At 36.6% G+C, this 14,256-nt stretch overlaps 1 protein-coding gene across 1 annotated transcript in view; it reads right to left on the bottom strand.

Moving 5' to 3' along the window:
• Positions 1–13,230, bottom strand: part of katnip (katanin interacting protein) — a 20,882-nt gene extending 7,652 nt beyond the window's left edge. The window contains exons 1-12 of the mRNA XM_016458686.1: positions 13,119–13,230; positions 10,342–10,427; positions 8,369–8,562; positions 8,186–8,283; positions 7,899–8,000; positions 6,765–6,866; positions 6,395–6,614; positions 5,987–6,115; positions 4,274–4,434; positions 4,040–4,141; positions 2,546–3,389; positions 645–1,361 (exon numbers count right to left, since the gene is read on the bottom strand). Of these exons, the coding sequence (XP_016314172.1) occupies positions 645–1,361; positions 2,546–3,389; positions 4,040–4,141; positions 4,274–4,434; positions 5,987–6,115; positions 6,395–6,614; positions 6,765–6,866; positions 7,899–8,000; positions 8,186–8,283; positions 8,369–8,562; positions 10,342–10,427; positions 13,119–13,130 (2,767 nt within the window). The 5' untranslated portion in view covers positions 13,131–13,230. The remainder of the gene's footprint in view (positions 1–644; positions 1,362–2,545; positions 3,390–4,039; positions 4,142–4,273; positions 4,435–5,986; positions 6,116–6,394; positions 6,615–6,764; positions 6,867–7,898; positions 8,001–8,185; positions 8,284–8,368; positions 8,563–10,341; positions 10,428–13,118) is intronic.
• Positions 13,231–14,256: the final 1,026 nt, after the last annotated feature.

Below are 14,256 nucleotides of genomic sequence, written 5' to 3'. Positions count from 1 at the left end.
TTTACTGACCCCAAACTTTTGAACTGTAGTGTATATTGTTAGAAAAGATTTCTATTTTAAATAAATGCTCTTCTTTTTAACTTTTTATTCATCAAAGAATCCTGAAAAAAATATCACAGGTTCCAAACAAATATTAAGCAGCACAACAGTTTCCAGCACTGATAATAAATCAGAATATTAGAATGATTTCTGAAGGATCGTGTGACACTGAAGACTAGTAATGATGCTGAACATTCAGCTTTGCATCACAGGAATAAATTATATTTTAATGTATATTCAAATAGAAAAACTTAATTTTACATCATAATAATATTTCACAATATTAAATTTTTTCCTGTATTTTTGATCAAATAAATGCAGCATTGATGAGCATAAGAAACTCCTGTAAAAAACATTAAAAATCGTTCTGATCCCAAACCTTTGACCGGTAGTGTATATATAATTAAATATAAAATTATATATACATAATTAATGGATAACACAAGACTTCTCCTCCTTACAAATGGTAAGATTGTCAAAAGCAAAAATGCAATATTTTCGAAATGCAATATTTAGTGAGAAAGTGTGATGTTCTTCAGCAAAACAGCCACTATTTTTGGAATCAACACCCCATAATTAGTATGAAACGTGATGTTGGTCCGTACCTCCTGAAAGCGTTCCAGAAGCTTTGGCGATCTCCCCTCGGAATATACAACGACCATCAAGAATCATTTCCATTTCTCTCACTCCTCTGAACGAGTGAATCCTGGACTTGTTGTAATTCCAAACTCGGATCATCGCCAGGCAACATCTAACACCCAGATCCACGCTGATGACGTGCTTGCGACCCGGTGTGAACGGAGCCAGCCAGAGGTGCATGTCGTCCTGCGTCCGGTGTACTCCGTCTATCAGGTTAGTAACGACTCGTGGGTCTTTCCCATAGGCCGGCAGGATATTGATATCCGGCGGGTCCGCCACGATGTGGATCGGTGTGACCGGCTCACCGCTGGAGGAAAAGATCTCGATACCGTTGAGGCCGACATAGTGACGGTCGCCCCACGTGGACAGGATGTTAATGCCGAGGTGGCGACCCTGCGGGAGAACCGGGATCTCAAAGTCCTCGTCACGAGGGTCGTCTTCGGGGTCGTCAGAATCAGGGAGCGCCGGTGCAGAGAGGCGTCGGGTGGAGACGGGTGTCGGACGGGATTGACGCTGAACAAACTCGTCGAAAATATCTCCCTCCAGCCCCATGTTGGAGATCCGCCCTCGCTGACACTGGTTAAACTTCGTCAACGAGTCCCAGGATTCCATTAATGGGTCATCCGGTTCGCACCAATGAGGTTTCGGTCTTCTGTTACGGACGGACGTCGGGCTGCTTTCCTCTGTGGCAAGAAGAAACAGATCAAAATAAGCAGTCATAAATAAACTAAAAATGTGCATAAATTCATGGGGAAGTATGATAAGCTGCATCCGAGTTTATATATTTCTACTATGCACTGGTGATGGGAAAGTATGCAGGGTGTATTAAGACACAGCATAAAATTCATGAAACCACCCTGAAATTAACTGCTGAAAACCCATTTTACCTCAGTTTTCTGACATACTTCAATGTGAAACGTGATATCAACAGGAAAAAATATTCAAATATAATCAAAATTTGATTTTATCCTTTGGAAAGTAGTGGGAGTTTCATACCATTTTAGAGGCAAAGCATTTGACAAAACAATACAAAGATAAGCATTCATATCTTTAATAATGTTCCTGGTCTTAGGGTCTTTTTCCATATGTTTGTTAGGCCTATATATATATATACCGGTATATATATATAAACGATTTAATACTAATTTATCATAAAAAATGTCTAATAAAATTAATTTCTAAAACTTTAACAGTTTAATCAATCTTTTAAAATGTGATTAAATGAAAAATAATTAATTGACCACAATTTTAAACTTTTTCAACTAAAGCGCTTTTTGTCAAAAAAGGTGCTAGTAATGAAATTAAATGAAAATACAACAATTAATTTATTTTATTTTATTTATTTTTTTGCACAACAGAACTTGCAACCTGAATAAATTAGAACATGGATGAAAAAATATCTGTATAATATATTATATTTCTTAATTATTATTAGAATTAGAATTATTGTTGTCATTATTATTACCACTTTGAGAATTAGGTTTTACTATACAATAGCAATAAATAGCAATATAATGCAAACTTTATTGTGATTTGTTGCAAAATCTTCTGTCAAAACTGCACCAATCATTCACTCTAGGCTAAATATGCACAAAAAAAGTAAAATTACTTTTTAAATTTTTAAAATTTATAAATTATTTATTTTTTCCTGGTGAATAGTGATATACCCAGTCCAAGAACCAAGTGCCACAAACCTGCCTAGCAATAGGGATTGTGGGTAAGGTTATACCAGAAAAGCATGAATAGACCATCTGAGAAGCTCTGTCATATTTCAGTGCCCTATAATTTGCAAAGAACGAACCCTAATCGTACATACTACTCTAGATGGCTAGAATGCCGCTGTAGTTCTATATGTTCAGAAATGTACCTGTTGAGGTGAAGTCGCTGCTGCGGTCCGGTTGTGTTCTGTTTACAGACCGTGCTGAACCTCTCCTGCCACTGATGGGCCGCTCTGTCCTCTCAAACCGCTCATCCCACAGGTCCAAACCCTGGTCCAACCGATCGCTCAAGTGCTGCTCTAAGTGCGGTTCTTGCTCTGTCCGCAAGCTGTAATTCAGTCCCAGATCGGGGTCCAAATCCACCAAATCAGAACTGAATTCGCCGGACGCTGCTCTCTGCAGGCCTTTGTTGCTGGAGGCCTCTTTACAGGAGCGCACAGGGTTGCACGAGATGTCAGGCAGCACTGAGTGTTTGGATTTGGGTTCGGCTGTATTCTGCGACTGGAGCCACTGAGGACGCTCTCGATCCCGAGTCGCTTCGGCCTCGTCTGCTGCGGTTCGATTCAGCGCCTGGAGCCAATGTGGAATCCGACTGGAGGACGGCTGCGTGGTCACCGTCTTCATCGCCTCCGTCCGGCCGGCGGGTAACATGAGGTCCAGAGGAGAAGAGTCATCTCTTTCTAGAGAGTCTCTCTGCATTTCTGCCACACAGCTGCCAGGGTTAACTGGGTCAGATTTGTCCTGGCTTGTTTCTACTACTGAAACACCAGCATTCGACTCCTGAGGCTCTGGCTCATGTGGACTGCAGTCTTGCAGACTGTGTCCTGAAGAGACAGGGCTTGGAGAGGTGCACTCTGGGAGATGTGGTTCCTGGAGCTCAATGGAGTTGCTGTAGTCAAAGACCTGGTTACCACAGCCCTTCTCCAAGTGACCCTCGAACACCAGAGTGCTGTTAACATACAAGCGAATGTGTCGCGCGCCAACATCCAGATCCTGTCAGAAGAACACACAAAATCAAATAGATCATTAAATGTGAGTGTTACCAATGTGCAAACACATCTGGGTATTTATATAACATGACATGAATTTCCATAAAACAAACACTATTAACTGTTCCTAATGGGATGAATGAGAGGAAAAACATAAAAAATAACATATATATATATATATATATATATATATATAGAAAATAACATAATAAAAACACACAGAATATATATATATATATATATATATATATATATATATATACACACACACACAAACACATAAGATATATTTTAATGACTATGAAGGGGTGTGTTATATTAGGCTATGTTTTTATATTCATATACCCATAATTATCTAAAAAAAAATGTGTGGGCGCTCATCTAATATGTTTCTATACTACTTGAGTGTGCAAATCAGCATATTAAGGATTATGTGACACTGAAGATGCTGAAAATTCAGCTTTGATCACAAGAATAAATTACATTTTACATATTCAAATAACAATGATTTTAAACTGTAACAATATTGCACAATATTACTGTTTTTACTATATTGATCAAATAAATGCAACCTGGAAAAAGCAGAAAAAAAAATCATACTGACCAAAACTTTTATTTAACTACTTCAAAAGTAGCTTCCACAACACTATATACATGCTTTAGGACTGTATACCTTGGTTCCATGAGAGCGATTCTCCGCATAGCTCTGATAACCCGAATCTGCTCGTCATCATCATCATCTTCCTCCTCCTCCTCCTCCTCCTCAAAAAGAAGCAGGCAGACATTTAATCATCCTAATTAGGCTACATTATCTATTATTTATGTAGGAGTATGACAAAGCATTTTATATGTGCTGTAACTGATGTGTTGATGTAAATGAAGCTCTACCGGCGTGTGTTGGGCCGTACTCCTCTCCTGCCGGTGCGTTTGCAGCGGTAAGTTTTCTCTCTGCAGGGCCTGAAATACGCCGGCAGCCGTTTCCTCTGAATCTCGCTCCTCCTGCACCTTACGAGCCGCAGACAGAGGGCGCTCTATACGACTGCACATCCCTACAAGACGACAAATCATATGTTAGTCTCTTGAGAACTGGTGCTGTACGTGTTGCTGTCTTGCGGCCTACTAAGGCAGCATTCTAACTTAAATGGGAGCGTACTGCAATGCGGACCAGACTTTATGTACATATTTCTCTATAAACTGTTAATGATTGCATAACTGGTAATGAAGCATAAACTGATGAGTAAAGGTCATTGCACACTAGGGCTGTCAAAAAAAATTTGAATTTTGAATATTCGTCGAATTTAAAATAAAAATCCACATTCGAATGCAAAAATGTTGCATTCAAATTTTAGGTGTGCGTTAAGGAGGCAGCCTTATCAGTGGCGCACGAGATGCGATGACGATGTAAGTGTGGTTGCATTATAATGTTTTTGTTAGCCTATCCAGTTGAAGCCACTAGATGCGGCGCTGCTGCGTTGTTCATTAAAAATATTGCGGAAAAGGAGAACATCGATGCGGAGAATATCTTGTTTACAACAAAACTGAAACCAAGCAGTTGACACAGAACACATATTTCGCGCATTTTTTAGAGGGACATCTATTACCGTTGCACTCGCACAAAGGAGCCGCATGTTTAGAAAGCCAAGTAAAATTAATGCAAGTTTAACTTTGAAAAAAACATATATCGAGACTTTATGGCAGGGTTTTTTCCCCATCCCACTGCATCTCATGTTTTTAAATGAAAAATGTACTCCGTGTGATTGGCTTTCCGCCCTTTGTATTAAACTATGCATACATACATGATGCTGTTTTGTTTATAGTCGTTTAAGCAACTTAATTATTTATAATTGGTTTATAAACATTATTTTAAACATTAAGCATAGATATAATTTTAAGATATAATTTTTCACAGATAGTCATGTTATCTTATGCTTTGAATAAACGTGCATTAGTAATATTTAGCTCGATGCGCCCTCTTGTGGCCTCAGAAGAGAAGCCAAAAGTTTTTCTTCACCCTAACTGAAATTATGTATTTTAAATTCGAATTTTGATAAATTCGGATCGGGTTCGATTTTCTGCGTTTTTCGCATCCGTAGCAAGCATTTTGAGAGGTGTTTTATCAATTCAGAGCCACCGTACAAGCGAACGCCAAAATCCAGAATGGAGATTTTCAAGTTCATCCATTTCGTCCCACAGCACAAAGCGCTGTAAAGATCCTTGCACACCAAGTTCACAGAAATTGGTGGTCTTCTTTCTAATATGTGGCTCTAGTATCGCTAGCAAAGCATCAAACTGAGCCATTGACATCCTGAAGTAAACTTTGAATCGCCCCGTGATGATAATCCCACTGCTCTTAAATACGGAGGAGGAATCTCAGGATTGGATGGACCCAATACCCAATAAGAAGCGAGAGGACAACAAAATCACCCTCACTGCTTGAAGACTCCATTTAGTACTGTTTTGTGAATGGATTAATTAATACGCATCGGACTCAGTGTGCAAGGTTCCAGCCCGTGACGAATTTTTAGGATAACGAATATGAAAAAACGCATACGAAAATATCGGACTCAGTGTGCAATGACCTTAAGTGTGAGTAGCACATACGTGACTTCTCCTGTCTGCTAGCAGATGTTCTCTCTGTCGGTCTCCTGACGGTGACTGGTTTGGTAGGGATGTATGACTCCACATTGTCCTTTCTTTTAGCTGAGAGAGAGTGTTCGATCTTTCGCCCACCTGCACACACACACACACACACACACAAAATCACCACTGATTTTCACTGATCTAACATCATCATGTTTAGAAATCAAGAACAGAACTAGAGCCATGCAATTTGGGGGAAAATATAATTATATATTATCATTATTTTTTAAATTCTAAGTATTATTAGTGAAAAAATTAAAAATGATTATTAAAAAATATTAAACAAAACAAGAAATATTACTGTTTAAATAAACAAGTATTTATTAAAAAAAAAAAAACTACTTTGAGACTGCGGTCAGAAATCATTACCTTGCGAGGAGGGGCTGAATTCCAGCATGATGAGGTCACCATGGCTGAGCTGCTTGCTGATTGGCTGGCTTGTGGGTTGGGCAGGAAGTGTGAGGTCAGGGAGACTGTCGCTGCTTTCCTCTCTCTCGATCTGCTCCTCGATCCATTCCTCCTCCGACTCCTCTCCGGCTGAGTCTCGACTGCTGCGTCTGACGCTCACCTCCAGGCTGCGTCGCAGTGCCTTAAACACACAAGCGCTGGTCAAGTATCAAGTAGGAAGATGAAGCACAATTTTTTCCACATGATTTTTGGGTGAACAATCCTTTTAAGAGCAATGCAGTGTTTGTGTATATCCTCAAGTGTGCTCATATCAGTGACACTTCCTCCTCACCTTGACCTGGTCAGCATTCAGAAGAACCCTGTCGACAGGCTCCGACTCGCTGCGTGACGTCAGGGCGACAGAACGTGACGCTTCACTGCTGTCGTAAGCAGACTGACAGACAAACACAAGGTTTTACAGTCGTTATAATTGATCTGGAGATCAGAATGGCATACTAAGTACTATTTCTCAAAGAAAGTAGTATGTAGCATGTGCAACGTACACAATTTTCTGTATGCATGGAATACCCGGATGACACACCGCATTTGCCCAAGTGTGCCGGAACACATTGTGTGGAATACTGCATCCCACAATGCAATGTGCTAGTGACTCATTATTTGTTCAGACTGTCATAAAGAGGTTTTCACACCTCATGTCAATACAAAATAAGCATAATTATGAAATATTGGAAATTCTGAAATAGTTTTTTTATGGCAATGCTCATGAAACAGAAATGGATGTTTTGGAATTTGGAGTTCCCTGTGTTTATAAATCAAGCTATTATCGCTAATTTTCTTTGTACAGAATTCTTAACATTTGAAGAATTATTATATGTGTGAAAAAACATAATAAATAATAATATAAAAAAAATATTAAAAAACCCATGAAATAATATAGATAAAATATACATTTGAAAATGAGAAAATGTAAACAAATTTAAAAATAAAACGAATAAAAATGTCTCATATTTTCTGACCAGTGAAGATGTCAGCAGGTTAAATAAAAGTCCGAATTACTAGCCCAATTAGACAAAAATAAATAAATAAATAAAAAGAAGAAGAAAAATCCTTTTTGTGAAGCTTTGTAGTGTTACCTAACTACAAAATATACTGTCTATCCCTTATATATTTAAATATAAATGTTGATGTTTTTTAATTCAGAAATAATTTATTATATGGCAACGCTCATAATGCAAAAATTGATTCATGTGTTTTTAAAAATACCTAACTACATTAACTCGCCTTAAAATACTAAAAAATAAGAATCACAGTTGCCAGGTGGAGCTGGAAGTTGGAGTTTATAAGCTGTAATTAAAATCTAGATTGGCCAGAGCTGAGAACTAGTAATTACGGTAATTCTGACGTGGCATAAATGCTACATTATTCCTGAGATGAAAACTGGACAACCATAGAGACATATTCTCACCTCCATATCTCCACTCTCGTACGGCTCAAAGTCATCGGAGTATCTGTGCTCTGGTGAAATCTTCGCTTGTTTTTCTTTCTCAGTGCAGATGTACACAGATTCCTACAGCAATGTGCATAAAGTTAAAATGCAGTGCCATACTGAAGAAACAGAAAGGGAAAAAATTAAGTTCATACAGCACACGTCTAGTGTGGAATGAGTGTTTGGGGTTTCTTCAAATCACTATAAGTGATAGTAACAGAGACTTATGAAGCCATTAGGAGTAACTGGACAGTGCGTGTGTGTACCTGCACCCATCGTCGTCTCTGTGCTTTCTCAGGCGCCGTGTGGCTCCTCTGTTTCTGTCGATCGACCGCACACTTCTCTCCACTCTCTCTGGATGAATCTATGTGAACACGGCTGCTTTATTTCATTCAGACGTCACAGGAAGTCTGTGCTCATCCGCTCATCAGTGTAGGGTGAGTGTTTACCTGCAGTGCGTGTGCTTCTCTGTGCCGGCGGATGGGCCGCTACTGAAGGCTGGACGGTTTTCCTGCTGGATCGGCTGTTCTGAGGCGCATTAGCAGTGTTGACATGAGCGCCGTTGATGTACAGATTGAAGCCCTGCTCCAAAAGCTCCAACTCCGCCTGGCGAGGGTCCTTCCTCTGCAGTCTTCTCAAGGCCCTGAGAGAGAACATAAAACACACACATACTAGCTGATTGTCCCACATTGACTGAGGCAGAGAAAGGCAGGTAATTAGCAGGAAATAGAGGTATTTAAACAATGGCTATTAAAGATTCTTAACTTCATTATTCAGGTATTTCACAGTACATTTAACCCTATGCAACATATATTTCCCAGCAACATATCTTACATTTTTGATCACATGCATGTGGTTTTAGGTCTCGCAAAACGTAAAAATTTGGTTTTCTGTAACATTTGATTGTGAATTCTGTGGGGTCTGTAAAATCTTTTAAATGTTTTTGAGAGACATCCCATATGCTGACCAAAGCTACATTTATTTGATCAAAAATATAGTAAAATTAACAATAAAATTGTTAAAAATTGATACAGTTTAATATAACTATTTTCTATGGGAATATATTTTAAAATGTAATTTATTTCTGTGATCAAAGCTGTATTTTCAGCATCATTACTCCAGTCTTCAGTGTCACATGATCTTCAGAAATCATTCTAATATGCTGCTTTGCTGCTCAAGAAACATTTCTGATTATTATCAATGTTTAAAACAGTTGTGCTGCTTCATATTTTTGTGGAAATCGTGATACATTTGATTTTCAGGATTCTTTGAGGGAACAGAAAGTTTAAGGGCAGCATTTATTTGTAATCATTATAAATGTCTTTACTGATCATTTTGATCAATTTAATGCATCTTTCTGTATTCATTTCTTTAAAAATGCTATTCATTTAATATCTAATTTACAGCTATTATTGCAAATTTGCTTGATAAAGAATCGCTAGTATGATAATAATTAGATAGTTTCTGATTTTTATCAATGTTTAAAACAGTTGTGCTGCTTCATATTTTTGTGGAAATCGTGATACATTTGATTTTCAGGATTCTTTGAGGGAACAGAAAGTTTAAGGGCAGCATTTATTTGTAATCATTATAAATGTCTTTACTGATCATTTTGATCAATTTAATGCATCTTTCTGTATTCATTTCTTTAAAAATGCTATTCATTTAATATCTAATTTACAGCTATTATTGCAAATTTGCTTGATAAAGAATCGCTAGTATGATAATAATTAGATAGTTTAAAATAAACATTAAATGATCAATGTAAAATAGTACATTTAAATGTAAAATCAGATAAAAAAATACAAATTTAAATGTATATTTTTTGTGAATAACTGAATATCTAGCCTAACCAGACAAGCAGCAAAAAGCCTCGTCACTAAACCCCGCCCTATGTTATTAGTAGATTTAATTTTAGAGAATAATATTAGTAATTAATCATTAGTAATAATATATTACTAGATTTGACTAATTACTAATAATTTTAGATTTAAATTAAATATAAATCATTTGACTTTTTTTGCATGCCGTGATCTCCAATGAGACCGTAAACAAGTTTGAATGCTACCCAACAGAGAATTCAGCTTTCTGAATCATCATGTGCGTTCTGGAGAAAGACAAGATTTCGTTTCACTGGCAGCTGGTTATTTACGAGCATCTGAGTTCAAAGACAACACATCACTTAATGCTACAAATTTCCACGGCCAGTTAGAATTTCACTCTAGCGGGTTTCCAGCCAATCAGAGCAGCTCATTAGCGGGTCCAATCTTGTAGAACGTCACATGGACGAGCAGCGTTTGCATGCGATTCTTGCCGTGCTTGTAATAGTAGCCATATCGTTCAACCTGAGCTCACACAGTTAACCTATTTTTGCGTTATCTGAACTGTGTTTGTACATTTGTGTTCGGGTGTGTCATCAAACCTGTTTTTGTGCTGCAGGTTGATTAAATATTCATCCAGCTTCTCCTCGGCCGAGGAGTGTTTCCCTCCCCTGCTCCTCCTGAGCTCCTGCAGACAATACAAACTCTCAGTCAATATGAGAACAATATGAGACAGTAGATGATATATAAAGCTACACAGAGAGACAGAGGTGACAACTGGGATGGAATGGGAATTACAAGGAATTTCCTATTTATTTGACTATTATGTTTCCTGAACAATTATTTTAGCAATTTTGAGAAAGCAAAAAATATATGAAAGAATAATGACAGGTTTACTCTCAGTCATTAGTTGGACAAACAGTTGACTCTGCATACTAACCTGTGACCGGAGCAAGTATTTTAACGGGGAAAAAAATCTTTAAAGCAATCCTTCACCCACAAAAGTCCATAATAACGCCTCCTCCAGTGAGAATGCCCATCCACTGTTGTATCTCACATCAAAATCCAACCACATATTTGTTTAGAACTGTTTTGGCTTGTAAACGGTGCTTGAACTGTGCAGATTTCTCTCCTGATTCAGACCAGATGACTTTTTCAGTGGAGAAAGCAACATTATGGATATTATAACGACATCAAAACATTCGTAATTGTGGATTTGTTTCTTACAAACATGCAGCTTTTGGCTTCTCAAGATGTTAACTGATGGACTGGAGTGGTGTGGATTACTGTGATGTTTTTATCAGCTGTTTGGACTCTCATTCTGACGGCACCCATTCACTGCAGAGGATCCATTGGTGAGCAAGTGATGCAATGCTACATTTCACCAAATCTTACAAAATTCACCAAATTCATCTATATCTTGAATGGCCCGAGGGTGAGGACCTTTTTAGCCGATTTTTTATTTATGGCTGAACCAATAAGTCGAAGACTGATTTGTGAGTCTTTTAGAACAATTCATTGAAAATAAGAAGTTCATAAGAGTCATTTGGATTATATGCTTGTTCTTGCATGCAACTAGCAAAGATGTCACAACAGAAAGATGCAAGAGACACAGACATGAAAGAAGAGAGACCGGATGACTCTTACAGAATCTGCACTGTTTTTTAATCACAGCATCTGGATACTAGAGGAGCGTGAAACCAGAAGAGAAGAGAGAAAACACACAGGAAAGAGAAGATAAAGTGTAAGTAAGATTTACAGCTGACAAACTAGGTGTTTTGCTCTTGATTGGGAAGAAGATTTTTTCAATACGCAGCTCGTGTGTTTCTGTCAGGTGTCCACTGCACATGACACATCCAATCACAATTCAGCGATGTAAAATCAGTGTAAATCACTGTACTGATGCTGTAACAGATCTACCTGACCAAACTTACTTGTGCTGAATCATGATAAGCTTTTAGCAGAAATAAATAACATTTTCTTTTGACCGGGAAAGCTATAAGACTTTTTTTAAGCTATCATTTTGAAAGGAAAGGTCATGTTATCATTTAGATTATTGTATGTTTTTATTATTTTATGTACTTTTATTATTATTATCATCATAATTTTTTGCTTTGTTCCTCCACTTTTGCGAGTCACATAAAAGTGTCTGCTAAATGCATAATATAAATGTACATTTATTTTATAACACATTTGTGAACCATGTCAAAATTGTTATTTATTACTTTATTTTCATATTTTCTTTTTGTTTTAACTTAAAGTTTTAGTCATTTTTATTTTTTATTTTATTTAGGTATTTTAGTACATACAAGTGAAAGTAAACGTGAAAGGTTGTCTTGGTGACTAATTAAAACAAAAATTTATTTAAGTTCTTTTTATATTTTATTTTATTTCAGTTAACATTAGTTTTTTTAAGTAACAGGACTGTTTGTTAATGGTTTATTTTTAGTTAACAATAAAAACCCTGGTCTGAACATGTTGTTTCTGGTTTTATTTTCAGTATACAGTCTTCCTGTATGGATATAAAATGGAAACAATAACGTTTTATAATTACTATTTGGGCAAACAAAGGATAACAAACTTTACTAGATTTAAACGAGCTGCTGCACAGACATATGTACATAAAAAGGCAAAAACTGCCAAAAGAAAACAAACAGCATATATCTCAATTATACTAGAAAAAAGAGACACTAGTTAACACTACATAACTTACTAATTAATACTATATGACTTTAAACTAGTGCTGTCAAACGATTAATCGCATCCAATATATATATATATTTTACATAATATATGTGTGCATACTGTGTATATTAAATATAACATAAATATGTTGTTTATATATTAAATATATGTATTTATAATATAAATTATATGAATAAAAGACGTAAATATTTTCAAAATATATACTGTGTGTGTGTACTTATATATACATAATATACACAGAACACACACATTATGCAGACAAAAACTTTTATGTCGTATGCGATTAATCGCGATTAATCGTTTGACAGCACTACTTTAAAAACCTTTATTGATTGTATATATCTCTACATGCACACCTATAATGTTTAATAATGCTTTGCCAGTGTAAAGCTTTTGTTTGTACCAGGTTTCAAAGCTTATACTGAACTCATTATTATTAAAGCTAACCTAGCCTTAACCCAGCTATCAGCTGTACAAACTGATCAGACAGATAAAGCGATCAGATCAGATGTTATACAGCTGTTCACACGATGATAATTAGCCTCTCTGCTAACAACACACACAAACCCTTTCCGATATTAAACTCTACGGCATAAATCATCATATTAACTCTAGTACTCATTTCTACACACCCTGAAAAACACGTGTTGAATAAAAAAAGCTGTCCACTTACAGTCCATGACATTTCTCAGCTGAAATCGCCCTTCTGTTTGCAGCAAGAGCGTCTGTGTGTTGTTGCGTTCAGCGAGGGCTGGTAACCAGGAGAAACGCTGACCAATCACAGCACGTTCTCTAAACACATTCCCCGCCCATCTAACTGTAACTACGAGAAATTGACCAATCACAGCGCTATGGAAAAACAAGCCGCCAACACAGCGACACGCTGCCCAATCGTAACACGGCTTCTCATTAGTTACATGTGCCTCCCAAGATTATTAAATAATTCTATTACATTTTATTTCATCTTGCACTGACCTAACACTTATATGGAAACACTTTTAAATATGCAAAGCGGTCAAAAATAAAATAAATAAATATGCAAAAATATATGACTGCCATAAAATCTAAAATATTTTTATAATAATTTTTAATGTTAGTAATTGCCCCGTTTGTTTATTTTTAATTACACATTCCCCGCCCATCTAACTGTAACTACGAGAAATTGACCAATCACAGCGCTATGGAAAAACAAGCCGCCAACACAGCGACACGCTGCCCAATCGTAACACGGCTTCTCATTAGTTACATGTGCCTCCCAAGATTATTAAATAATTCTATTACATTTTATTTCATCTTGCACTGACCTAACACTTATATGGAAACACTTTTAAATATGCAAAGCGGTCAAAAATAAAATAAATAAATATGCAAAAATATATGACTGCCATAAAATCTAAAATATTTTTATAATAATTTTTAATAAGTTAGTAATTGCCCCGTTTGTTTATTTTTAATTTCTTAATTTTAATCGTTGTTACCAGTACTAATATTTGGTCTGTTTATGCATATTTGTACTCATAAAATACAAATGGGTCATTCCTTTTGAACACTTAAATAAATAGTCTTAATAATCTTGTTCAGTGAAGGATTGAGAGTCAACTTTCACGAGGGTGTCAACTAAAGTTAATACTGTTTTTAACCATCTTTAAAATGTTAATAGTACCATACCCGTTTTTGTTTGATAATACATTGATGATACTCACTGTGATTGTTGTTTTCCCTCCAAAACGATGTCACTTCCTGGAGGCTGGTGTCATAAAGGAAATCGCTTTGAAGATTTACAGACTAACAGGGTGAAAATATCAGACACA

The sequence above is a fragment of the Sinocyclocheilus anshuiensis genome, unplaced genomic scaffold, assembly GCF_001515605.1.
Source record: "Sinocyclocheilus anshuiensis isolate Anshui unplaced genomic scaffold, SAMN03320099.WGS_v1.1 scaffold415, whole genome shotgun sequence".
Classification (NCBI taxonomy): Eukaryota; Metazoa; Chordata; class Actinopteri; order Cypriniformes; family Cyprinidae; genus Sinocyclocheilus; species Sinocyclocheilus anshuiensis.
This window is presented reverse-complemented; position numbering and strand designations above follow the sequence as displayed.